Source organism: Scyliorhinus canicula, chromosome 21, assembly GCF_902713615.1.
Source record: "Scyliorhinus canicula chromosome 21, sScyCan1.1, whole genome shotgun sequence".
NCBI lineage: Eukaryota > Metazoa > Chordata > Chondrichthyes > Carcharhiniformes > Scyliorhinidae > Scyliorhinus > Scyliorhinus canicula.
The window spans coordinates 21662984-21690796 of record NC_052166.1 but is presented as its reverse complement, the minus strand read 5'-3'; the positions used below and the strand labels follow the sequence as shown (position 1 = coordinate 21690796).

At 43.6% G+C, this 27813-nt stretch overlaps 2 protein-coding genes across 4 annotated transcripts in view; one reads left to right on the top strand and one right to left on the bottom strand.

Annotated features, from left to right (window-relative positions):
* Positions 1-4: 4 nt before the first annotated feature.
* Positions 5-7479, top strand: mrpl41 (mitochondrial ribosomal protein L41). 3 transcript variants are annotated; one of them, XM_038782366.1, is made up of 2 exons: positions 5-95; positions 6870-7479. In XM_038782366.1, the coding sequence occupies exon 2, from the start codon at positions 6882-6884 to the stop codon at positions 7287-7289; it is 408 nt and encodes a 135-aa protein (XP_038638294.1). In that variant the 5' UTR covers positions 5-95; positions 6870-6881; the 3' UTR covers positions 7290-7479. The 3 variants fall into 3 exon arrangements, with proteins under 3 accessions (XP_038638294.1, XP_038638295.1, XP_038638296.1); XM_038782367.1 differs by lacking the exon at positions 5-95 and adding an exon at positions 115-330; XM_038782368.1 differs by lacking the exon at positions 5-95 and adding an exon at positions 3133-3193.
* A 2940-nt stretch (positions 7480-10419) lies between these two features.
* Positions 10420-27813, bottom strand: part of dph7 (diphthamide biosynthesis 7) — a 38249-nt gene continuing 20855 nt past the window's right edge. Inside the window, exons 7-10 of the mRNA XM_038781871.1 lie at positions 25571-25643; positions 22417-22482; positions 21062-21249; positions 10420-11636 (exon numbers count right to left, since the gene is read on the bottom strand). Of these exons, the coding sequence (XP_038637799.1) occupies positions 11182-11636; positions 21062-21249; positions 22417-22482; positions 25571-25643 (782 nt within the window). The 3' untranslated portion in view covers positions 10420-11181. The remainder of the gene's footprint in view (positions 11637-21061; positions 21250-22416; positions 22483-25570; positions 25644-27813) is intronic.

Here is a 27813-nt window from a genome sequence, read left to right as displayed (position 1 = left end):
CGGTGATTGGACATGGGCGCCCGCCAATGGTGGCGCGGCTTGCTGCGCGGCGGGAGAGCGACGGCGGGGGCAGCTGGAGGCGAGAGCGACGGAAGGTGAGAAAGAGAAACGGGGATCGGTGCAGTGAGCACTGGGGGTGTGGCAGGCGCTACAAAGGTTCCCCGGGGTTAGTCAGGATGATGGTGTTTGAAGAGGAGCCTGTTGCCCCGGGTGACGGCCTGCCCCCATTCGCCAGCATATTGAGGGGAGGGGAGAGACAGTGAACCAGGAGTTCAAATTCGTCTCGGGAATGTAAACTCAGTTAAACAAACCGAGAATAGGACAGCTCGGGTGAGTAACGATGTACATTAAACTCCTGGGTCCTTTAGAGACCTGGGTCGGCTGAACTTATCCGACCAGGCCTTGATATGACCCCCGAATCACAGCAATGTAGTTGATTCTGAGCTGTCTCTGGAATGACTCTCTGCTACGAAAAGGTCTAATAAGGAGAAAAAAGGCAAATGGACCACCACAGATATTTGTGATGTGGAGATGCCGGCATTGGACTGGGGTGAGCACAGTAAGAAGTCTTACAATACCAGGTTAAAGTCCAACAGGTTTGTTTCAAATACTAGCTTTCGGAGCACTGCTCCTTCCTGGGGTTAATGCCATGTTGGACTTTAACCTGGTGTTGTAAGACTTCTTACAGATTTTTGTATTAGCGAGAGGGAGCACGGTTTTGTGATGGGGAAGTCGTGTCTCACCAACTTGATAAGAATTTTTTGAAGAGGTCACAAAAATGATTGATGCAGGTAGGGCAGTGGATGTTGTCTATATGGACTTCAGTAAGGTTCCTCATGGCAGACTGGTACAAAAGGTGAAGTCACACGGGATCAGGGGTGAGCTGGCAAGATGGATATAGAACTGGCTTGGTCATAGAAAGCAGAGAGTAGCAATGGAAGGGTGCTTTTCTGATTGGAGGGCTGTGACTAGTGGTGTTGCGCTGGGACCTTTGCTGTTCGTAGTATATATAAATGATTTGGAGGAAAATGTAACTAGTCTGATTAAGTTTGCAGATGACACAAAGGTTGGTGGAATTGCAGATAGCGATGAGGATGGTCAGAGGATACAGCAGGATTTAGATTGTTTGGAGACTTGGGCGGAGAGATGACAGATGGAGTTTAATCTGGATAATTGTGAGGTAATGCATTTTGGAAGGTCTAATGCAGGTAGGGAATATACAGTGAATGGTAGAACCCTCAAGAGTATTGACAGTCAGAGAGATCTAGGTGTACAGGTCCACAGGTCACTGAAAGGGGCAACACAAGTGGAGAAGGTAGTCAAGAAGTCATACGGCATGCTTGCCTTCATTGGCCGGGGCATTGAGTATAAGAATTGGCAAGTCATGTTGCAGCTGTATAGAACCTTAGTCAGGCCACACTTGGGAGTATAGTGTTCAATTCTGGTCGCCACACTACCAGAAGGATGTGGAGGCTTTAGAGAGGGTGCAGAAGAGATTTACCAGGATGTTGCCTGATATGGAAGGTATTAGCTACGAGGAGCGGTTGAATAAATTTGGTTTGTTCTCACTGGAACGACGGAGGTTGAGGGGCAACCAGATAGAGGTCTACAAAATTCAGAGACAGAGTGGATAGTCAGAGGCTTTTTCCCAGGGTAGAGGGGTCAATTACTGGTTGCCATAGGATTAAGGTGCGAGGGGCAAGGTTTAGAGGAGATGTACGAGGCAAGTTTTTTTTTACACAGAGGATAGTGGGTGCCTGGAACTCGCTGCTGGAGTAGGTGGTGGACGCAGGGACGATAGTGACATTTAAGGGGCATCTTGACAAATACATGAATAGGATGGGAATAGAGGGATACGGACCCAGGAAGTGTAGAAGATTTTAGTTTAGACGGGCAGCATGGTCGGCACAGGCTTGGAGGGCTGAAGGGCCTGTTCCTGTACTGTACTTTTCTTTGTTCAAGCACACAAGGTATAAGCAGCCCAAATAATCCTACAATAGTTTGATTGAAAATGTAGCTCCACTGTTTAAGAAAGGAGGAAGAGAGAAACATGTTTCAACGGGCTCATGGATCGAAGTCCCTGCAATAATAATAATGACCTTTATTAGTGTCACAAGTAGACTTACATTAACACTGCAATGAAGGTACTGTGAAAATCCCCTAGTCGCCACACTTTGGCGCCTGTTCAGGTACACTGTTAGCTTGACATCAAGACAAAGTCCCACCTTTCGTGATTACCTTGTTAGTATATTCTCTGACCAGCATTAAGCCTTTGTACATCGCAGGCAATCGGTTGCCGATATATCTTTTCTTTGCCCCCGAGGAGGCAGCAGCAATAACAGATCAGAGACCTCAACGTGTTTTAACGGGGAGATGGGGTCGAAGACTCTGCAATAATAATAATCTTTATTAGTGTCACAAGTACACTTACATTAACACTGCGATGAAGTTGCTGTGATAATCCCCTAGTCGCCTGTTCGGGTACACTGAGGGAGTATTCAGAATATCCAATTCACCTAACAAGCATGTCTTTCGAGACTTGTGGGAGGATTCCGGAGCACCTCGAGGACACCCACGCAGACACGGGGAGAATGTGCACGTTCAGCACAGACAGTGATGGAAGCCGGGAATCGAACACAGGTCCCTGACGCTGTGAAGCAACAATGCTAACCACCGTGCAAGCAGATTCCATAGAAGAATCCATACAGTGCAGAAGGAGGACATTCAGCCCATCAAGTCTGCATCGACCATCCGAAAGAGTACATCCGCTGAGGCCCACTCCCCCGCCCTATCCGCGTAACCCCGCATATTGATCATGGCAATTTCACCTAACCTGCACATCTTTGGACTGTCGGAGGAAACCGCAGCACCTGCAGGAAACCCAAACAGACATGGGGAGAAAGTGCAACTCCACATAGAAGGTCACCCAAAGCCAGAATAGAACCTGGGTCCTTGGCACTGTGAGGCAGCACTGCTAGCCATTCTGCCACCGTGCCACACTCCTTCCATTGGTCCTTCTCACCCATTAGAAAGGTGCTTTAAAAAATGAGAACCAGTGCCTTGAATGGTTGTAGCTGAAGTGCAGCCTGAATAGAGAGATTAACCTGGAAATGTCCGAATTTCTCATTCCAGAACTGCGATATGGCTTTGTTCAATTTTGAAATGTTCACCAATTTTGTCTGCCAGTTTTGAGGTAATTTCTTTTTTCAAATGTCTCTTTTTTTAAATTTTCAATATGTCTCATGTTGCTCCCCTGCCTGTCATTTATACTGTATCACAATTTGCTGTACAGTAACTGCACAAATCAATCCTACCCTCACTTTATTGGAATCTAACTTCGTCCCATTGAATTGCTTGTGAGGTTTTGTGGGAACATGCCCCACTGCAATAGTGAAAGTAGCAGAATATTATAAAGAATGTGACAACTGGATACTTGAAAAATAATGATCATTGGGAGAGTCAGCATGGATTTATGAAAGTTCAAAGATGTGCGGGGTAGGTGGATTGGTCATGCTAAAATGCCCTTTAATGTCCAGGGATATGCAGGTTAGGTTATGGGATTATAGGGTGGAGTGGACACTCTTAAATGGGTAGAGTACTCATTCGAAGGGTCAGTGCAGACTTGATGGGCCAAATGGCCTCCTTCTGCACTGGGACTCTATGAGATCATGTTTGACAAACCTGTTGGAGTTTTTGAGGATATTACTGGCAGAAAAGGGGATCAGTGCATGTGGTGTATTTGGATTTTCAGACTTTGGGTAAGGTCCCTCACGGGAAGTTAGCAAATAAAATTAGAGCACATAGCATAGGCAGCAATATTCTGGCATAGATTCAGGATTGGTTAACGGACAGAGAATAGGAATAAATGGGTCATTCTCAGATTGACTAGAAGGGTACCACAAAGATCAGTACTTGGTCCCCCGCTGTTCACAGTCCACATCAATGATTTTGATGTGGGGACCAAATATAATATTTCCAAATTTGCGAATAACACAAAGCTAGGTGGAAATATGAATTGTGAGGAGGATGCAAGATACTTCAACATTTGTCAAGTTTAGTGCGTGGCAGATGGAATATATTCTGGATATGTGTGGGGTTATTCATTTTGATAGGTGGAATCTTAAATGTGGTAGAATTTAAGGAATCTACCACATTTCTTAAATGGTAGGAGCTTGTTTGATATCACAAAAGGATTTGAGTAGGATTAAAGGTGGTTTGCTTCAATTGCACAGAGCCTTGGTTAAACTACCTTGAGTATTGTGTAAGTTTTGGTCTCCTTATCAATATACTTATAGAGGAAGTGCAATGGAGGTTCACTAGACTAAAAGTCGCGATAGGTTCCTGAAGAGGGATTGAGGAGACCGGGCCTATATTCTCAAAAGGTTTGAAGAATGAGAGGTGATCTCATTGAAACTTAGAAACTTCTTCAGGGTTTGGACAGATTAGGTGCAGAAAGGCAGTTTCCCCTGGTTGAGGTGTCTAGAACCAGGGGACAGTCTCAGAAGAAGGGTCAAGTCACTTAGGACTGAGATGAGGAGAAATATCATCACTGAGGGTCATGAATCTTTGGAATTCTCTACCCTGGGGGAGCTGTGGAGGCTTCGTCATTGTGCAAGTTCAAGATAGAAATGAATATGTTTCTGGAGACTAATAACATCAGGGAATATGAGGATAGCACGGGAAAGTGGCATTAAGATAGATGATCAAGCATGATCTAGTTGAATGATGGAACAGGCTCAAGGGGCTGAATGACCTACTCCTGTTCCTTTGTACAAAATTCAGAGAAATGTCACTGTTAATCAAACAGCCTGATGGAATAAGAGCAGGAGTAGGTCACCTGGCCATTCGAGTCTGCTCCACCATTCAATAATATCATGGCTGATCTTTTTCTGGACTCGGCTCCACTTACCGCCCGCTCACCGTAACCTTTTATTCTTTTACCTTTGCCTTAAATCTATCTACCTTTGCCTTAAAAACATTTAATGATGTAGAGGTAACCGCTTCACTCGGCAGGGAATTCCACAGATCATATTCTCATATTCATTCCTTTGGGTAAACATCCCAAACGTCCATCACCATCCCGGGATATGTCCTGTTACAGCAGCAGGCAGACCCATCAAAAGTTGCGGCTAAATGGGATACAATCAGGAGTGTGAGGCCTTCAACTCAACATTGATGCCAGAGCCCATTATGTCTCATTGCATCAAGTCAAACATGAGTCACTTGGAACAGGCAATGAGGGAAGGGTGGAGGTGAGGGAATGGTAGTGGAGTGATAAATGATGCAGAAATAAAACTACTCCAGAGGTCTGAGGAGATTTATTCTGCAATATATAATCGGATTTTTTTTCAATCACAATATGGGACTGGATTTTTTGTTCCAATATTGTGCTGAATTCCTTCAAAATGCTGTCACCAAACATTCAAAACTGTGGTAGTTGTGTTTTGTTGATTATCTTGAGGTTAGTTTGAGTAACTTTGTTGAAATGTATCAAGTTGCTTTTGGAAATCTTTCCCCCACTTAATCTCCTTTTTCTGAATTAGTAACGAAACAGCTACATTTGTAGATCTTTGTGAAGGTTGTGCCTTTAGCTCAGATTTTCAAAGTGGGGGTCGCGACCTGTGGATGGTTCATCGGATGGCGTAGAATGGGTCGTCAAAAGGTCACGAACATGATCCCCAAATATCACCTGTTCATGTTTACCATTTTCTCTCGAGGTAAATTCTCACTGCAGTACAATGTATGACCGCGTGAGGCTGATGTAGAAGCTGGTGCCATGGACTTCCTTGCCTCTCTGGGCCAGAATATAGCTGGGCAGTTTACAGTCAAGTCAGAGACCTGTAAAATTCTCCGCTACTGTGTTCAGCATCAGGATCTGTATTATTTTGTGAGTTCAGTGTGTCACAAACAAACCCCATGTGTCTTTTATCATTCTCAGTTAAGCTGGCCACTTGGCCCCCCCTAGCCCTACAAGCCCCAATGTCCACGCCTTCCACTTCCGAATTGTCTCTCCACACTGGGCTCTTCTCTTTCAAGGACGCTTCTTTTTTTATCACGTATCCACCCCCTCTTCCCAGGTACTCACCCCAAGCATCAGTTTCTGCCATGTGGCTACATGGACTCCATCAACTAAATCGGTTCCTCTACAGCAAGGGCTTTTGCATCTACCTTTATCGGGGCTTCAATTGTTCGCCAAAGATGACATTAGCTAGGAACTAAACTACACATGTATACAGGAGCCGGTAAATGCTGCAGGTGTATGGAATGGAATGCATCTGCACGTTTTGCATATTGGTCAGCTGAGTTGTGCCCAGCATTTTTTTTTGTGAGCATGCTTTCAGTCTGTTACATAGATACCTGGGAAACGGTACTGACAGGCGTCCAGTGACTTTCTGTCTGACCGTGTTTTTCGTCAACAGTTAGGGCTCTTGTTTCTGAAGTTCAAGTTTTGAGTGTAATTTCCCATCCGAGGCCTTGTTAGGTTTTGAACGCATTGTTAAACTGTGTAATATTGAGCCTGTTAATCTTTCCAGAATTGCACCCAATTTTCAAATGCTAACAATGGGCGTGAAGAAGTAAAATAATCAAATAATCCTGAGTAGCACCCTTTAGCAATGTGTCAGGGAGGAACTGTCGTTTACGGTGAAACAGCATCTCAATTTCCAAATTTACATTCAATAATACAGAAGTGCAAACAATGACTGTAACTTTTTAACAGTAATTATGGAGAATCTTTTGTGAATGTGGCATGGGTCGCAATTGTCGGCCATTCTGTAAACGCGGGTCACTCAAAAAAAAGTTTGAAAACACTATTTTAGCTCTTCTAGCTGTTCAGATCGACCATTATTCCTTTTATCTATCTTTGTTAGGTGTAATCAACCATGGGATTACTATCAACTCTAGCTCGGGGTTTGGTGCGTGGAGCTGATCGGACAGCAGAACTCACAAGCAAGCGTGGACCCCGCAGTTTCTATAGATCACGGGGAGCCAAACCAGCAGGGATTATTACTTCCAGCGGCAAGTTTCTAAAGATCAGGACCATGGTGCCCGAGTTCATAGTCCCCAATTTGGAAGGGTTTAAACTGAAACCTTATGTGTCCTACAAAGCACCAAGAGGAACAGAGCAACCCCTGACAGCCAAGAAACTCTTCACAGAAACAGTTGCTCCACAAATAGAGAAAGATTTTCAGGAAGGGAACTTTGACCTGAACAACCTTGAAAAGTATGGCTTTGAACCAATACAAGCGGGCAAACTCTTCCAACTGTATCCAAAAAATTATGTGCGTTAATAAGAATTGGATTGTTTGCCACACTGAATTGTGAGATAAATAAGTGGTAGCCATCTATGGTGTCATCTCAGTAAAATTACATCTATGCTGGACTGCAAGAGATGTTAAATACCATATTTATGCCAGCAAGTGTTTGTGTAATTTGCTTTTACTACCAGAATTACCTAATTAAACCTTATCTTTCATTACACCAGGTCCTATGTTACTGAATTCAAAAATTCTCCTAGTCTTCAAAACTGCATTTTTTGGCAACATTTTATGTTTTTCGCCGTTCTAATACCATCTTTAACTTATTTTGTTAACCACTTTTCCCATTGTTTTTATTCCTTAAGAGAATATATATTTATTGTAAATTATGAATTAATTCTTGAAATGTTTACCATGACTTATGGGCAGCACGGTGACACAGTGCCAGGGACCTGGGTTCAATTCCGGCCTCAGGCAACTGCGTAGAGTCTGCAGGTTCTTTCCCTGACTGCGTGAGTCTCCTCCCACAGTCCAAAGCTGTGCAGGTTAGGTGGATTGGCTATGCTAAATTGCACCTTTAGTGTCCAAAGATGGTGTTGTGGGAATAGGGTGAGGGAGTGGGCTGAGGTAGGGAGCTCTTTCCGCAGTGTCGATTCTATACATATCTTTGAATCTAGTTTCCCAATCTACGCAAGCCAACTTGCCACTCAAACCTATGTAATTTGTTTTGTTCAGATTTTAAAACCTAGTTTCATAGAACATAGTACAGCACAGAACAGGCCCTTCGGCCCTCGATGTTGTGGCGAGCAATGATCACCCTACTCAAACCCACGTATCCACCCTATACCCGTAACCCAACAACCCCCCCCCTTAACCTTACTTTTTAGGACACTACGGGCAATTTAGCATGGCCAATCCACCTAACCCGCACATCTTTGGACTGTGGGAGGAAACCGGAGCACCCGGAGGAAACCCACGCACACACGGGGAGGACGTGCAGACTCCACACAGACAGTGACCCAGCCGGGAATCGAACCTGGGACCCTGGAGCTGTGAAGCATTTATGCTAACCACCATGCTACCGTGCTGCCCGTGCAGACTTAACTAAATAGCCATCATTGGCTATCCCTCACTTTGAGGATGACGTCCATTCCGGGGTGCAAGGTTCCTCCACAATTCTTCAGATAGAATCCCTCCAGTGCAGGAGGCCATTCGACCCAACAGGTCCGCACTGACCCCATGAAAAGACTGAACAGGCGGATTCTTGACCCACAGATCTTTGGTCACATGAGGCAGGACATTCCATGAAGTACTTGTACTTGAAGCCTGGTACAGGACATATTTATCTATCTTCATCTTAAATACATCTGTGCTATTCACCTCAACTGTTACATGATTTTCCTTTCAAGAAATCTTGTGTCTAAATGCCTTGTCAAAGCTTCAGTAGCAAGTTCTGCATTTTAACTAAATGCTTGAAAACGGGCTGCCTGAACTCCCTATTTGTTGACTAGCTTATTTTCATGGCTCCTAGTTTTAGTCTTTACTGGAGAAAATAGTCTCAGTATATTCAGTTTTTCCTGGTGTCATCATTGTAAATCTTTTATAATATGGAGTCCAGAACTGCTCGCAATATTCTAAGAGTAATCTAAGTAAGATTCCATACAAATTTACAACTCACTTTCTCAATTCTGTCCCTCGAGAGATGAACACTGGTGCTGTTTACAATTTTATGGCTGCTTGATCACTTAATGTAACAATGCAAGTTATGAATGTGCACCTCTGGATCCCTTTGTTTTTCCAGCCAATTAAGACTTTTTCTAAAGCAGATGTAACCTCTTTATTCCACCTACAAAAATACATCTATTCACATTTACTCATTTGTACTTACCAAATTTAGATAAGTACTGTATATTATTAGAAATTTGTGGAAGGGGATTAAAGTAACATTTAGGTCGTTCCAGTTAAGAGCTGGAAAATGTTAGGAAAGAAATAGGTTTTTAAATGTGGGGATGGGGAAGAGAAAGAAAGAATGAAAGGGAAGTTCTGTAATGCAGAGGCTAAATGGTAAAAAGGAATTGTAATTGGACATGTAACTAAAGGTGGATCAATAGGTGTAAATGGGAATAATGAGCAGCAATAGCTCAAATTTACAGGGAAAATGTTGGAAGCTGTAGACAAGGCATTTAGACAAAGGTTTCTTGAAAGGAAAATCATGTTTAATCGATTTATTGAAGTTCTTTGAAGGAGTCACATGTGCTGTGGATGTACTGCCCTTAGATTTCCAGAAGGCATTTGATAAGGTTCCCCATCAAAGGTTGCTGCAGAAAATAAAAGTTCATGATGTAGGGGTTAACATATTGGCATGGATAGAAGATTGGCTAGGTAACAGGCATAAATCGGTCATTTTCTGGTTGACAGAGAATGTAACTAATGTGCCACACGTATCAGTGCACGGGGCCTCAACATTTTGCTTTCAGGTCATTTATATAAATTGTATGGTTGCTAAATTTGATAATGATGCTTATTCCATTTGTATCTTTTTTTATTACTTTATCTGAGTTACAAAGCCAGGGCTCAGAGTGTGCATCAGAGGGGAACCCCTAATCCAGCTCCTTGCCTGCTCCAAAAACCAATTCAAATTAAATCCAATTCATGGTCCCCGCAAGAGACATACCAGCTCTGAGCCAAAAGGCTCGATCTACGCTCGATCTTAGCCAAAAGGCCGAGAAGCGATTATTCCATTTCTTTCTATCTTTTGCCTTGCACCATCACCCCTTTTATCATTTAAACTCACCTGCCTTCTATCCTCTCAAAAGCTTTCCTTTTTGTTTGTTCACCCTCTCCTTCACTGCCTCTATACTTCCATCACATCTGCAAATACAGAAATTGTACACCTTCTAAAGATAGCTCCTTTTGAAATAAAGCTGTGCTTGACCCCTTCCATTATTCTTCACTACATGTTCTCGAAAATGCTGAGGACTAGAGGGTGAAGGATACAAACTATTGACAAGAAAGGCACCACTAAGATCTTTCGCTCCCTGGAAAAATGCCTGAAGGAGTGTATAACCTCCACATCGCCGAGAGGTGATCATTTCCTTAAAATAAAATAAACTTCCCTTTCAAGGGAAAAAAAATCAAGCTTAGAAAAAAAAAGAGCTCAGAATATGATTGAATAACCAAATGTTTAATTTTAATTACATTCTGGAGTTCCTTTAAATTTGTACATTTTTACAAACCAATTTGTACATTAATGAAGGCAGTTAGAAAGATTGTGACAAAAATAGTTTTTGACTAAATACTTCAGTAAAATAAACGTAGTCAAACCTGTCTACTATAGACTTCCAGGAAGTCCCAAAGTAGCTTTTAACAAGAACTCTTCACTGAGATTTTATTGAACACAGAGGACCACAATTGCATTAGTTTTCATCTCGCCACTCAAAAATGTGAACTGGGATAATTTACCAGCCACGAGACGTGATCTGAGAAGTTTATAAAGCACCACCTTATGCGTTCATTATTGCCTGAGATGCTATGTCTCGTCTGACATCAAATATCTAGAAATTTTTTTTAAATTATAAAATCAAGGAGAAATTCTTGGTGACAATGGAGACTTAGACGTTTTCCAGAAATTCTCTCGCTCTCAATTTAACCTCCCTGTCGATATGCCTAGTGGCACCAGAAAGGATATGGAGATATTTAAGTATCATGTTTCTTATATAACAATGACCAATTAATGGTGTACTTATCTGCTCTCCTGCAGTGCCTCTGCAGCTGACTGAGAAGAAGTAATATTAGAATATTACTCCATCTTCGGTACACAGTGCCCAGTCCTGTAATTTTCCTCTAGAGTACTGAAATAAACAAGATATGCCCCACATATATTGTCAACTAAGTGAATTTACTTAACACTTGTAACTTTTAAAAATTAACTGGAAGACACAATATTACTTCTTTCCCATCTCCAAACATGCAAGATATGGTCGTAGAAAGAACACGTTGCCAAAAGACTGGCTTTACTTTTAGTCCAATGAACAGCAGCAGGATTGTTTGTTGCTGCAGGGTCCATACTTTGAGATGTAGCACTGGCCTGTAAACTGCCAGGAAATCCATCTCCATAATCATCCAGCTCATCTTCCACAACCATATCAAATAAGCCAGTGGGAGACTCGTACTGAAGCTTCAGGTGCTGGAACTTCACCTCTGCTTCCTTTGCTCTTTGGTCATATTCCCTTTTGCTCTGGGTTTCAGTTGAAGATGATACAGGTTGATGTTCGGTGGGGAGCTGAGCATCAAATGATAATCTCGACCAGTCCGCCCCATAGGCCAGCGAGTTGTGTAATATGTAGGAATAAAGAATGGGGCTTTCCTTCTCATCTGCAGCTGGAAGGAAAAGTCAAAAATCAAACATGCTGAAGTAAACTGGCATTCGACTGGTTTGCTAAGAAACTGAATAGGCCAATGAGATTAAAGCTTAAGGCAACGGTTCCGTGCCTGTTGGTAAGTACATAGACAAGTACAAATCTGGTTCAATTGCACACTACCTTAACCATAGGAGATATCATTAGAAGTGTCTAAAAATATTTTTGGCCCCATTCCACACTGTCTAAAAAGCCTTCCATAAGATCATCTCAGTTCAGCATGTATCTTTCTCTGAACCAATTGTGGTAGTTTGGCCTTCAGCCCAATCATTTTCCAGGCTTTTTGTAAGAACTCTGGGTTTTTTTTTGCTTATTCGCTCACTGGCTCGGCCAGCATCTACCTCCCATATTGAGTTACCGTCAAAATGGTGGTTATGAGCTGCCTTCTTGAACTGCTACAGTCCTGTGGTGTAGGTACAGTGCTGTTAGGAGGGGAACTTATTTCATTTCATGCTAAATTTTATTGAAACTTTGATTTCTACATCTACAACTTGAATCTCGCCAGAATATTGCATCAAATCACCAGCTGTAAAACACATCTGGTGAAACAGAAACTCCACCACTGGGGACCTTCCTGACATCACACCTTTAGTTAGCAGCTGATTCACACAGGCTAGGGACATTGCAGGCTAAAGTGAGCTCAGTTTGTTCATTTGCAATGCTGGAACTGAAGTCTCCAGATTAGAAAATACAGCACAAGCTAAGGTCTCTGCTCTTGTTCCCCATCCAGGGTTCCCAACTAAATGTGTGCCTATGAGGACAAGCATGTAGAGATGCTGGCGTTGGACTGGGGTGAGCACAGTAAGAAGTCTTACAACACCAGGTTGAAGTCCAATATGTTTGTTTCAAACAGTAGCTTTCGGAGCACTGCTCCTTCACTGCTGATTCACCTGAGGAAGGAGCAGTGCTCCGAAAGCTAGTGTTTGAAACAAACATGTTGGACTTTAACCTGGTGTTGTAAGACTTCTTACTATGAGGACAATGGAAGAGAATAGGGTTGAGTGTTGGTCTGGTGCTCAAAACAGCTCAACAATCATAGATGTTATGAAGGGACATGGGATGTTTACAGGTTACACACCAGATGGTGAAGACAGTCTTTCCTTGCTTGAGAGTTTACGGACTTGGTACAGAGTCAACATGCTTCACCCACACACCCAGTGCCCCAGCTGTCCCCATTTGTACATCAAATGCCTATCACCTGCTTTTCCCCTAATGTTATTGAAATTGGAGACACAAGGGTAAATGAACATATGAAATTTATTTAGGCACAATCTCACAAACAGCAATGAGATAATTGTTTGTTTTGATGGCATTAGTTCACAAAGAACATAATCCAAAGCACCAGGAGAGCGCCCTGCTCTTCAAGTGGTACTACTGAATTTTCTTTACACTCACCGAAGCCACCAGAATGAGCAGAGGTAATCATGGTTTAACCATTTGCGTTGTTAGCATCACTGGCAAGGCCAATATTTGTTGCTCGTCCCCCATTGCAGTGGTGAGTCACTTTCTTGAACCGCTGCAGACTACAGTTCTTGACCCAGTGATACTGAAGGAACAGCAATATTGTTTCAAGTTAAGATGGTGCGTGACTTGGAGCTGAATTTGTAGGAGGTGATGTACCTATGCATCTGCTGTCCTCCTTCTAGGCGGTGCAGTCATGGGAGGCTTGGTTAGTTGCTGCAGTGCATCTGGTAATATACACACTGCTACCACTGTGAGCCAATATTGGAGGGAAAGTGGTGCTAATCAATTTGGCTGCTTTGTCCTGGTGTTGAGCTTGAAATATTGTTGCAGCTGCACTCATTCAGGCAAGGAGAGAGGTTCTATCACACTCCTGACTTGTGCCTGTAGATAGATGGTGAACATGCTTTGGGCAGATATACACCCTCACAGCCTCTAGGAAAAGTTCAACTCCCAGTACTTATCGGATGTAAGATACAGATGTGCATCATCTCCCTTTCAATTATCGACTACTACAGCAATCAGAAACTAGCCATTGGATTTAAGAATGGCATCATTCAGTTCAGGGAGAAGATTGCTTTGAATATAAATTAGTTCTTCCATTTAGAAAACTTGGGGTCAAGATCTTTGACTTGAAAAGAAATATCTTCCAATTAGTTTGTGCTTTTAAAGTCCCCTCGAGATCTCAACTTCAGAGTGCATCTTCCAGAGAACTGCTACTTTGACTTCAACTTGTAAATAGACAAGGAGGGGACTCTTAGAATCCAGCTCCAAATAGGCCCAGTTTGAAATGTTAAAAAAAAACATTTATACAAACTAAGTTAACAGTGTTGTTCGTCTCAGCTTTCACTTCTCCAACTTATGCTGGGGCTTAAACCGGTTTGATCCCAGTTTTCCCTATTTATTTGCTATTACAATTCTGACCCATGGACGACTGATGGACCTTTTTTTTTAAATATATATATTTATGAAATGTTGGCAAGGCCAATTTATTGCCCATCCCTAGTTGCCAGAGAGTGGTGGTGAGTTGTCTTCTTGAACCTCTGTAGTCCCTGTGTAAGTACATCCAAAGTGCTGTTAGAAAGAGAGTTCAAGGATTTTGACCCAACAACAGTGAAACTAGGTGCTGGGGTTCCCAGCTATCTGCTGCTCCTGTCCTTCTAGATGGTAGTGGTTTGGAAGGTGCTGCCTAAGGAATCTTGGCGAGTTACTGCAATGCAACTTTAGATGATACGACTGCCACTGTTCATTGGTGGTGAAAGGATCAAATGTTTGTGGAAGGGGGTGGTGTAGGTTAGGAGGCAAGTTATTCGCCCTGGGATTCATCGCCTTTGACCTACTCTGGTAACCACCTTAATATGGCTTGACAAGTTCATTTTATGATCAATGGTAACCCGCAGGATGTGGATTGTGGGAGATTCAGCGATGATAATACCATTGAATGTCATGGGTAATGGTTAGATCCACTCCAAATAGTTGTCTCATTTATGTTAAGTATCCAATAATTGACACTGATATGTAAAGGGGCTTCAGGTGGCCTTTGTGTGAGTTGATGTGATGTTAGAGTTTCGTGCAGAGTCTGTTGAAGTAAATTAAAAGGTGTTTGTGGAAAAGGAGCAGAACCTTTGGCTCTTTATACAACAGCAGCTAAACGTACAACACTTGTTGGAGATGATCATTGCCTGGCACCTGTGTGGTGTGAATGTAACTTGCTACTTGTCAGTCCAAGCCTGGATATTGTCCAGATCTTGCTGCATTTGGACATGGACTGCTTCATTCTACCTTATCAATGCCATTCATTATTTTAGAAACTTATATACGATCACCCCTAAGCCTCCTACACGCTAGGGAAAGAAGTCCCAGTCTATCTAGCCTCTACTTATAACTCAAACCATCATGTCCCTGTAGCATACGAGTAAATTTTTTCTGCACTTTCTAGTTTAATAATATCCTTTCAATAATAGGTGACTAGAACTATACAGTGTTCCCAGTATGGCCTTACTAATATCTTGTACAACTTCAGCAAGACGTCCCAACTCCTGTATTCAATGTTCTGACCAATGAAACCTAACATGCCAAATGCCTTCTTCACCACCCTGTTCACCTGTAGCTTCACTTTCAAGGAGCTATGAACCTGTACCCCAAGATCACGGTTGTATAGCTCTCCGCAACACCCTATCATTAACTGTGTAGGTCCTGCCCCGAATCGATCAACCAAAATGCATCACCTCACATTTTTTTAAATTGAACTTCATCTGCCATTTATCGGCCCACTGGCCCAATTGATCAGGATCCCGTTGCAATCCTAGATAACCTTCTTCACTGTCCACTATGCCACCACTCTTGGTGTCATCTGTAAACTCACTAACCATCTCTCTTAAATTCTCATCCAAATCATTAGTATAAATAACACCGAACAGTGGACTCAGCAATGATACCTGAGGCACACCACTGGTCACAGGCCTCCAGTTTGAAAAACAACCCTCTGCAACCTTCTGTCATCAAGCCAATTCTGTTTCCAATTGGCTAACTCATCCTGGATCCCGTGAGATGTATTCTTATGCAACAACCTACCATGCGGTACCTTTTCAAAGGCCTTGCTAAAGTCCATGTAGGCAACATCGACTGCACTACCCTCATCTACTTTCTTGGTTACCCCTTCAAAAAACTCTTAAATTCATGAGCCATGCTGACTGTTCCTAATCAGTCCTCAACTCTCTAAATGCCTGTAGATCTTGTCTCTCAGAATACCTTCTGACAACTTGCCCACCACAGACGTTGGGCTCACCGGTTTGTAGTTCCCAGGCTTTTCCCTGTGGCCCTTCTTAAACAAAGGCACAACATTCGCTCCTCTCCAATCTTCAGGCACATCAACTGTGGCTGTCGACCATTCAAATATCTCAAATAGTGGACCCGCAATTTCCTCCCTAGCTTCCCACAACGTCCTGAGATACATTTCATCAGGACCGGGGGATTTATCTACCTTGATGCGCTTTAAGACTTTCAGCACCTCCTTCTCTGTAATATGTACACTCCTCAAGATATCACTGTTTATTTCCCCAAGTTCCCTAACATCCATACCTTTCTCAACAGTAAATACAGATGAGAAATACTCATTTAGTATCTCACCCATCTCTGTGGATCCTCGCGTAGATGACCTTGTAGATCTTTAAGAGGCCCTACTCTCTCCCTCATTACTCTTTATATATTTGCAGAAGCGCTTTGGATTCTCCTTTGCCTTATCTGCCAAAGCAATCTCATGTCCCCTTTTTGCCCTCCTGATTTCCCTCTTAATTCTACTCCGACAACATCTATACTCTTCAAGGGATCCACTTGGAACCAGCTGCCTAACTATGTCAGCTGCCTCTTTCCTTTTGACCAGAGCCTCAATATCCCGAGTCATCAAGGGTTCCCTTCTTCTACCAGCCTTGCCCTTTACTCCGAAAGGAATGTTCTTACCCTGAACCCAGGTAAACACACTTTTGAAAGCTTACCAGCTGTCCCTTTGCCTGCCGACAGACTCCCCATCAACTTTTGAAAGTTCCTGTCTAATACCATCAAAATTGACCTTGCCCCAATTTAGAATTTTAACTTTTGGGCCAGACCTATCATTCTCCATTGCTATCTTAAAACTAATGGAATTATGGTCACTGGTCCCAAAGTGATCCCTAACTAACACTGCCCTTCCTTATTTCCAAGTCAGGTTTTGCCCCCTCTCTAGTTGGACCATCCACATTCTGAATGAGAAATTCCTCTTGAATACACTCAACAGGTTTCTCTCCATCCAAGCCCCTAATGCTATGGCTGTCCCAGTCAGTGTTGGGAAAGTTAAAGTCCCCTACTATTACCACCCTAACCTCCTGCCATATTTGCGCCTCAATTTCCCGCTGACTATTTGGGGACATGTTCTGGAGCATAAGTCTTCAGTATCATTGCCGGAATATTGTCAGGGCCCATAGCCGTTGCAGTATCCAGTGCTTTCAGCCGTTTCTTGATATCACGTGGAGTGAATCGTATTGGCTGGAGACTGACAACTGTGATGCTGGGGACCTCCGGAAGAGACCGAGATGGATGGATCATCCACTCGGCACTTCTGGCTGGTCTTTCGTACAGATGTTCTGGGCTCCTCCATCATTGAGGATGGGGATTGTGGAGCCTCCTCCTCCAGTGAGTTAATTGTCCACCACCATTCACGGCTGGACGTGCAGATTGTGGTCAAGTAGAATTCTGCTGCTGCTGATGGTCCACAGCACGTCGTGGATGCCCAGTCTTGAGTGGCTAGATCTGTTTGAAATATATCCCATTCAGCATGGTGGTAGTGCCACACAACACGATGGAGAATATCTTCAATGTGAAGATGGGACTTTGTCTCCACATGGACTGTGCGGTGGTCACTTCTATCGATACAGTCATTGCAGATGCATCTCGCAGCAGACAGGTTGGTGACGATGAGCTCAAGTATGTTTTTTCCTTTTGTTGCTGTTCCAGTCTTGCAGTTATGTCCTTTAGAACCCGGCCAGCTCAGTCTGTGGTGGTACTACTGAGCAACTTTTGGTGATGGGCACTGAATATACCCAGAGTATATTCTACATCCTTACCACCCTCAGTGCTTCCTCCAAGTGGTGTTCAACATGGAGAAGTTCGGATTCATCAGCTGATGGTGGACAGCACATGGTAATCAGTAGGAGGTTTCCTTGCCCAAGTTAACCTGAAACCACAAGACTTCATGGGGTCCAGAATCAATGTTGAGGACTCACAGAGCAACTCCCTCTCGACTCTGTATACCACTGTGCCGCCACGTCTGCTGGGTCTGTCTTGCAGGTGAGACGGGACAATGGTGATAGTGGTGTCTGGCACATTGTCTGCAAGGTGTAAGTGACTTTAATGCCGGCTTTGCTTTTAATTCAAGTAGGAGCGATCAGTGATGACTCAGTTTGACCGACTTGGCTGGCGGCGAATGAACTGGCTCGAAATGCTGGGCTTGGCCAATAACCAGTGGTGATTGGTTCTGATTTCTCTGAAATGTTTCTCAGTGCGATCGGCTGGGTTTTTGATTTCGCTTTTGGTTCTGAAGCTGGAAGCAGCAGCTCGGCTCTCTCCTCTGCTTTGATAAATTCTCTCTAGAAATCCAGCAGAAGACCTCCTCTCTTTCCCCAGTAAGACTGGATGTCATTTTAGTGAAACTGCTAAGGATTGAAATTAAAACTCTGCTGGAAGCTGTCTCTGAGGCGAGACAACGAGTCTTAAGAGAGACGTAGGCTCAAAGGTGGACCTTTGAGTTGAAGGCCCAGTTTAATAAAAGCTCTCCAGAAGAAATCCTACTGCCTGTAAGTACTAAATGAATTTTCTCCAAGAAGACCATCACCAACTGTACACCGGTAGCTTCAATCGATCAGCATACTGGGAGGAAAGCCTGCGGCAAAAAATTCAACATCGAAAGCAAGGACTCTGATCCTTTTTACCTTCATTCTTATCATTCTTACCCCTTCCCACCCCTATGTTTGTCTGTCTTGTATGTGTAGGTAGAGGATGGGACAGTTAAAAGGGGGGTAGTAGGTTAGCTTGCCATTATTCCATTGTAATTACTGCATATTTCTTTATTTCTGTTATAAATAAACAGTAAATAACCTAGTGACTGTAAATTATTGGGCAGCCAAGGGATACATTTTTCAGGAATTTTTATACAAATTATTGGTTAATTTGCTTCTGTTGGGACTCCAGGGCCTGTGTGGCTGGAATTGATCATGCTCTAGCCCAGGGTGTCGTAACATAATTTGAGGGCTCATCCAGGATCTTTGGAACATTAAGACGGCGAATTTTGGTTGCAGCGTGAATTTTTTAAGAGACACCAGGCTTGTAGTGATATAACAGGATGGGTCTGGAAGCTGCTAAGTGTTTTCTTAAGGTGGACAACTTCAGAGCTGATAGGAACACAGAGGAGCCCATGTGGTCGTATAGCATCAGGGACATTTTCTGGTGGGGAAGTTGAGCTGGGGAGAGTTTGGTTGCAGTTAGAGCATGAACGGGAATTAATAAGAATAGAAATACAGATGCAGCAACAGGAAAGAATGCTGAGGTATAAGGAAAAAGAGAACAATAAATGGAGATGCAAGTGATGAAGTTGGAAAGAGAGGGAGGGGGAAAATGGGATGACCTTCCCCTTAGTCGAAGAACAGACATCTCCCTCATGCCTCTCACCTACTCCCACAGCAGTGTTTACCGCAGATCTCCGAAGTCCAATTAATGCTACAGCCTGCCCGGTAATATTCTGCACTTTTGTTGCCGTTCCAGAAAACTCACGAGCGCCCACAAGTCCCATGGGCTTTCCTTATAGCTTCCAACATGATGTTTGAATGTCGGGGCAGCACGGTGGCGCAGTGGGTTAGCCCTGCAGCCTCACGGCGCAAAGGTCCCGGGTTCGATCCCAGCTCTGTGTCACTGTCCGTGTGGAGTTTGCACATTCTCCCCATGTTTGCTTGAGTTTCACCCCTACGATCTAAAGATGTGCAAGGTAGGTGGATTGGCCACGCTAAATTGCCCCTTAATTGGGTACACTAAATTTATTTTTAAAAAATGATGTTTGAATGTCCAGCTTAAGGCATTACAAATGAGTGGGAAGCTGCCAAAAAGTAGAGGGGTGCTTATTCCTGGAACACAACCCAGTGGCGATATGTTTAAATTGATACAGGCCCTCCCAAAATTGGATGAGAAGTAGAAACCTTTTGGGGGGGGGGGGGGCGGTTTGAGAAAATAGCAACCAAAATGGAGTGGCCAAGATAAAAATGGTTTTTACCCATGCGGCTTTCCTATCACAGCAGGAGTCTTAAGGATTATGAGACAGTAAAAAAGGCTATTCTGGATGCATAGGACTGGGTCCCTGAGGGATAGAGGCTAAAATTTGGAATGTAAGGAGACAGCCGGGACAGACTTATGCAAAATTTGAAAAGATTAAGCAGAACAATTTTAATAGGTGGGTCGGAACATTAGGAGTTGAAACTACGTATGGGCTCTAAGAGAGATTAATATTTTAAGGGAATTTAAGAAGTCCCTACCTTCTACGATAAGAACTCATGTTAAAGACCAGAGGGCGAAAATTGCGAGACAAGGCGTAATTATGACCATAATGAGCTAATCCATTAATTTAAACCTTTGTTGAATCACCCGCATAATTTTGAAAAGAATAGGAAGTGGGAGAGTGAAAGGAAGGCATGTAGCCAAGGTAAGAAATGGATCTCCTCCTCAGACCAGGAAGGAAGGTACGGAGGATGGAGGCCTAGGTGTTACATTGTAATAAGATGGGACAGGTTCAAACATCATGTTGAAAGCGATAAGGAAAGCCCATGGGACTTGTGGGCACTCGTTAGGATTCTGAAAAGGCAAAAGTGTAGAATATTACAGGGCAGACTGTAGCGTTAACTGGACTTTGGAGATCTGCGGTAAACACTGCTGTGGGAGTAGGTGAGAGGCACGAGGGAGATGCCTGTTCTTCGTCTAAGGGGAAGGTCACCCCATTTTCCTTAACTGATCAACAGTTCTCTGGTAGCTCAACCACATAACCATGTCTGATGCACAATCATATGGTAGTAATCATAGCGAAGACTAATCCTTCCCTCATTTAACGTGAACATGTAGGCTTTCTAAAAATGAGGAAAGAAACTGTGGTTGATTTCTCTCCTTACCTAGCTAAGAGGCACTAAATTCAAATTTATCAGTCTCATTGCTATCTCTGCTGAGATGAGATAACTTAAGACCAAGAATCAAGCCTGGGACATATTTCTAGCATGTATGGTTTAATACTACTGCAGACAGTTCATTTACTCACTCAGCTACTGGGTGAGCTGCTAAGCTCGTTAGTGCACAATACTACTTTAATTTTAGTGGTTAAACATTAATATTTGTAATACGCATTAGATTTATGGTACCCACCTGCTAAAGAGCTATTGAATGTCCCCTCACAGTTCAGGATGTGGTACCCATTGTGCATGCAAGCTGCAAGCAGCAGATTCTCCTGAGTTGGATGCCACTTCACCCTCCAAACACCGCCCTTGACATGAGTATCCACCAGAGGCCGTTTCATCTGCCGGAAATCCCAGATAAGAACATGCTCATCGTAGCTGTAGACAAAACAATCAGAAAAAATTCAATTCACTTTACTAGCTGTCCAAATCCAAATGTTTCTAGGACAGGAATTAAAACAAACCTTTTTTAAAATGTTGCTGAGTTAGTCAGAAATGTCATAAAAATAGCATAATGATTGATTTTAACCCTTTAATTGTTTACCTATATAGGGCTAATGAACTTTAGTTTATAGAAAGAAGGTTCCTTAGGGGTGAACTAATTGAGGGGTTGTGTTTAGCCTAATAAGATGGTCATAAGACAATTGGTGGATTAGAGATTATGTAATTAATGGGATGAATCAGGTCTGTAGCAGACAGTTCTGCTTTTCGTCTGCCAAAGGCAAAAGGACTTGCAGCTTGTGTCTGAAAGGGTCTTTCTATATAGAGGACAGCAAGTATTTCTGTTTGCTAACTTTATTTACAAGTGGCTTTTGATCTGCAATGGACTTTGCCTAATTGGAGTTAGAGAAGATATAAGTTTGAAATTAAAGTGTTTCATTGTTAAGAATATTTAACTATTAATTGTAAGCTATTTCCCGTGATGCTAATGTAGTTGGTCCTTCATTAAGAATAAAGTTTGTTTTAATATTTTTTTTAATCCCTGTTTGTCAGTGGAATTACTCCTGGGATTGAAGTATCCCTTCCTCACAGTTTACAAATTTCAAAGTTGTTGGGGTTTCTCCTCCAGTTTCCTAACTGAGGTCTGGTCCAGCTCTGTAACAGATATCAATGAAAGTTAAGATAAAAATACACGATAGGTGTCTTTATTGATTAGTGATTGCAGGCTTTTGGAAAAAATGTCAACTTTTGTCCTTACTGGTGGCCCAAAGAAAGTTTGAGTGTGCCTCATGTTGCAGAACAAGACAAATCCTCAGATAGAAAACCATTTTCACAGTAACTTCATTGAAGCCTACTCGTGACAATATGCGATTTTCATTTTACAGGGGCTGGTTTAGCTCACTAAGCTAAATCGCTGGCTTTTAAAGCAGACCAAACAGGCCAGCAGCACGGTTCGATTCCCGTACCAGCCTCCCCGAACAGGCGCTGGAATGTGGCGACTAGGGGCTTTTCACAGTAACTTAATTGAAGCCTACTTGTGACAATAAGCGGTTTTCATTTCATTTCATTGTGACTGCTGTTGGTCAAGGCAAGTAGAAAGGTTACCTTCCAGTAGCCAAGATGTGTTGCTTGTGGGGGCTGCTTTGGATGCTGCACACTCCCATTGAATGTCTGAAAAACAATTTTTTCAAAATTAACTTCATTTTGGGATTTTCTATTTTCCTTTCAATCCCCGCTGAGAAAAATCAGTTGGGAAAGACAACATCAATACCAGCAGCTCACAGGTTCAAAGCAGGCTTTGTTTTTTTTATATAAAACATTTTATTGAGGTATTTATGATTTTGTAACAACAGAAGAAACAGTGTACATACAAATATAAACATAGTGCAAAGGCCGTCTTCCTCCCTCACAGGTCCCACCTTTCTTACACACTATCCAAGCAAACCCCCCCCCCCCCCCCCCCCCCCGGCCACCTCCGGACGAACCCTGACATTGTATCCGTCTCCGGGCCTACCAGGGAAGCAAAGGTCAGAATGTCTGCCTCTTTCTCCTCCTGGATTCCCGGATCTTCCGAAAATCACCACCTCTGGACTCTGTGCCACCCTTGCTTTTAACACCTTGGACATGACATCCACAAACCCCTGCCAGAATCCCCTAACCTTTGGGCATGCCCAGAACATATGAACATGGTTTGCTGGTCCTCCCGCACACCTGTCTTCTATCCCAAAGAACCTGCTCATCCGGACCACTGTCATGTGTGCCCGGTGAACAACCTTAAATTGCATCAAGCTGAGTGTGGGGCATGATGTGGACACGTTGACTCTACTCAACGTATCCGCCCAGAGACCATCCTCTATCTCTCCTCCTAACTCCTCTTCCCATTTGAGTTTCAGCTCCTCAGTCTGCGTTTCCTCTGACCCCATGAGTTCTTTCTAGATGTCTGAAACCCTCCCCTTTCCCACCCATACTCTGGAAACTGCCCTGTCCTGTATCCCCCTTGGTGGTAGGAGCGGGAAGGTTGAGACCTGCCAGCGTAGGAAGTCCCATGCCTGCAGGTAGATAAACACATTCTCTCTCGCCAATTCAAATTTCTCCTCCAAATCCCTCAGGCTGGGAAAGCTCTCCTCTATGAACAGATCTCCCATACTCTTGATCCCTGCTCTTTGCCATCTCCAAAACCCTCCATCCAGCCTCCCCGGGGCAAACCGATGATTATTGCAGATTGGAGTCCAAACCGATGCTCCCACGTTTCCTCCATTGCCCTAGACTCTCAGGGCCGCCACCACCACGGGGCTGGTGGAGTACCGTGCCGGCGGGAACGGCAGAGATGCCGTTACCAATGCCCCCAAACTCGTGCCCTTACATGATGCCGCCTCTACTCGCTCCCATACCGACCCCCCCCCCCCCCCCCCCCCCCCCCCCCCAAAACTTCCTAATCATGGCTATATTTGCCGGCCAATAGTAATTGCTAAAGTTCGGTAGCGCTAACCCGCCCTCCCACCCGGCTACACTCCAGCATCACCTATTTTACTCGCGGGGTCTTGTCTGCCCATACAAAGCCAGAGATCACCTTGTTTACCCGTTTAAAAAAGGCCCACAGAATAAAGATGGAGAGGCACTGAAAAATAAAGATGGGGAGGCACTGAAAAACAAACAGGAATCTCGGGAGGCCCGTCATTTTCACTGTCTGTACCCTCCCAGCCAGTGATAGCAGGAGCGTGTCCAACCTTCGGAAGTCTTCCTTCATTTTGTCCACCAGTCAGGGCAAATTTACCTGATGTTGCCGTTCCCATTCCCGTGCTACCTAGATGACTAAATACCGAAAGCTTCCCCCTTCCATGCAAGTCCCCCAGTCGCCTCTTCTGTCCTCTTGCCTGGATCGCGAACATCTCACTTTTCCACATGTTCAATTTATAACCCGGAAACCGGCCAAATTCCCCTAGAATCCTCAATCTCTACCATCCCCTCTACCCTCTAGCGGGTCAGAAATATATAGGAGCAGGTCATCCGCGTATAGCAACTGTGTGTGTTCCCCCCCCCCCCCCCCCCCCCCCCCCGCCCCCGCCCTCTCCCTCTCCAGCCCCTTGAGGCTCTCAGTGCAATTGCCATCGGCTCTATGGCAGCACAACCAGCAATGGGGAGAGGGGGCATCCCTGCCTCGTTCCCCCAGTGCAGCCTTAAAATAGCCCGATGTCAAAGCAGGCTTTGTTGAGTCAGCGATCTCAACTAGAGTGGCAAAAGTGATATTATTGGACTGAATGCCACTGGGGAAAAATAAAAGGTCAGGTTTCCATTCTTGATTATTATCCATGCGGATGTTGATTGAGACACAGGATCAGGTTTCCTTGGGACAGTCTGATACATTGCTAAGATTCTGTGCAGATTCCTTGCTCTATTCAACAGAGCCTTAACATGAATTTTGATTCTTTCTCAGCACAGTACAAGAGATCGCAAAATAAAAATCTGCAAACAGAAGCAGCCCTTGTTAAAATGACTAAGGAATGACCAAAACAAAAAACATGGGAATTGGCATCAGATTGCTATAGATTAAAGTGTATGACTAGCTGATGCAGTGGCTTTATCCTCTGTCCTTTCAAACCTGGGACCCAAATTAAATTCTTCCAATACCTGTCCATGAGTTTTTTACCAAAAAAAGAGTTTGCAGTGAGTTTGCAGCGGTCACAATTTAATTACCATGGATGAAGGCCCTTGGCACAATATATATATTTTTTGAATTTAGAGTACCCAATTCATTTTTTCCAATTAAGGGGCAATTTAGGGTGGCCAATCGACCTACCCTGCACATCTTTGAGTTGTGAGGACGAAACCCACGCAAACACAGTGAGAATGTGCAAACTCCACACGGACAGTGACCCAGAGCCAGGATCGAACCTGGGACCTCGGCGCCGTGAGGCTGCAGGGCTAACCCACTGCGCTGCCCTGCCCTTGGCACAATCCTGTCCATGGAGTTGTACCAAGCAACCCGTGCTAGACGGAACCTATGAAAGATTGACGGTTGGCATAAAAGGATCTTTCCTCTGAATCCAAGCTGTACCCTAACCCTGGGAACACTTGATGTGTTTGGAAGCGTGTTCCATCCTCCAGATTTGATATAACTCATCTCAACAAAGTACAAAGATTCATCAGAGTATAAAAATCTTAATAGGAAAAAAAACATTCAGATCTTTAAAACTGTATGATCTTATTACTCATGCGTTAATATTAAATACACAGGTGTTCCAACAAATAAAACATGTACCCATTGCTGATAAAGATTGATCTGTCAGTCCCCATCCGCATGTCCCAGCCTTTGAGTTTGCTGTCGTCTCCTCCTGGAGAGGGGGGCAAAAAGAAAGCAATCAGACAGTAAACCTAGAGGCCACGAGTTTCTAGTCAGCTTACAAATTAAACATCTTCTCAAATCATGCAACTGATTGGATCAGGATACTGAAACTAACCCTCCTGCCTCAGGAAGGAGAGAAAAACTTTCAGTCAGGGATAATTGTTAATCTGCTGATGCATCAATGCAAATGTCAGGACATGACAGTGCGATGTTTTCCATAAATGCACAGCCTACCAATATTCATAAACTGAAAGTGCCATTCCAGCTACATGCAGTAAGTGTGTCTTAGCAAGAATCAGTCTTCCAGCCAAAGTTGAGGAAAAGATTAATTAGCAGGGAACACATTTGAAAAATCTGCACTGCACAAGGAAATTTCAACTGTGGGTGCAACCACATTGAATGTTGAGATTACAAACTTCCACTCAAGCATCATTAAGGCAAGATACTGCTACATGTGGTCTTATATTAAATTCGTCATGTACTGATCACTGGATCCGACACAACAGTAAAGTTACAAGACAAACAGTGAGACAAGTGCCAATTTAAATGAGTTAGGTTTTCTTTATAAAATAGTACTAAAGAACAAAGCAAACAATAAAAATTGGGAAACAAAAAGCTGAAAATGTTAGAAAAACCAGAATGTCAGTTTGCATGAAAAACAGAAGAAAAAAAAAATCAGGTCAGACAGCATCCATGGAAAGTGGAAAAGTTAATATTTTTGCCTTTCATCTGACTTGGAAGAAGTTAGAGTTGCAACAGGTGTTCAGCAAGTACGGGCGAGGAAAAGGTCTGCGATGGGGTAGAAAGTAGGAACGATTAATGACAAAAGGGGATGGTAAAGGGGCAAGTAAAGAAACCAAAGATGTATCGAAGCTGTGTTGTCCAATACACTTGCAGCAAATTGGTCACAGAGATGTAGTGAATTGACGTTCACTTATAGAGTCGCACAGTACTGAGTTGTGTTCAAGTTGCAATGGTGGGTATGAGCATGGGTGTAGTTTTACTTGGGAGCCGGTATGCTTGGTGACTGCATTTGTCCCCTCTGACACAACATGCTTGGCCAGTTCCCTGGGCAGCAGCAGGCGTCAAAGGCGTCATTGATGAATGAGTTCATGATGTTCATGGCCTTGGAGGAGATGTTGGTGTCAGGGTGAACCTGCTTCATCACTTTGTAGATGGAGTAATTTGTTTTCCTGTGTTTCCTCCTCTACTTGCCGCCCTTCACTGGCACTTTCCTCAGGGCTTTCTCGGAATTTCTACGGACACAGCGGATGCTAACTGAAAAACTTGGTTTTGTTTAGCTGGTAGTTGGAGATTTTCGCAAACTGTTGACATCTGTGAGCAATGGACAGCACTGCACGGCTACCAATGACTTGAAGTTGTACAATTTTGGCAAGCTGGGGTAGTTCAGCAATGTCCAAATGTTGTGTTCAATCCGCATCTTTGAAGAACGCAGAGTTAACATTCAGGTCAATGACCTGCCATATGAACAGTATTGATCAAAGGTCATCAACCTGAAACGTTCCACAGATGCTGCTTGACCAGAGTACTTCCAGCATTTATATTCCAGATTTCCAGCATCCGCAGTATTTTGTTTCTGTATCCAAGGTGATCTTATTAGATCTGTTAAAACAAGCATGTGAAAGGAATACAGCCGCTGGCATAAAAGCAGAGATTACAGGAGGTTGGCCAGGAGCCAAAGGTCTATTATGCATCCGGACACACTGTTCAGAAACGGGAGACAACAGAGCATAAGCAAGGTGTGAATCAGAGTGCACATCCAAAATATAGATTAATTTCAAAAGGAAATTTGGTGGGCAATTAACGGAAGTAAACATGTAACGCTACAAGGATTGAGCGAGGAATGGGACTGACTGGATTGTTTTGTAAGAAGCTGGCATGGATCTGATGGGATGAATGGCCTCCTTCAGTTTTGTAAATATCTCCGCCTGTATTGCAAGGCTCTAAAAATGAGCAGGATCAATTCACCATGGTTGTGGCCGATTTACTGCATGTGGCAAACGTATTAGACAACACTGGTCTTTTCCGTAATTGTCCATTGTCATTTTCTTTTGTGTCGCAACATCATTCCTTTTGTCATTTCATCTCTTCTGCCTCTCAACCTATCACAGCTCTTCCTCTTTGTGCTCTTACCCTTC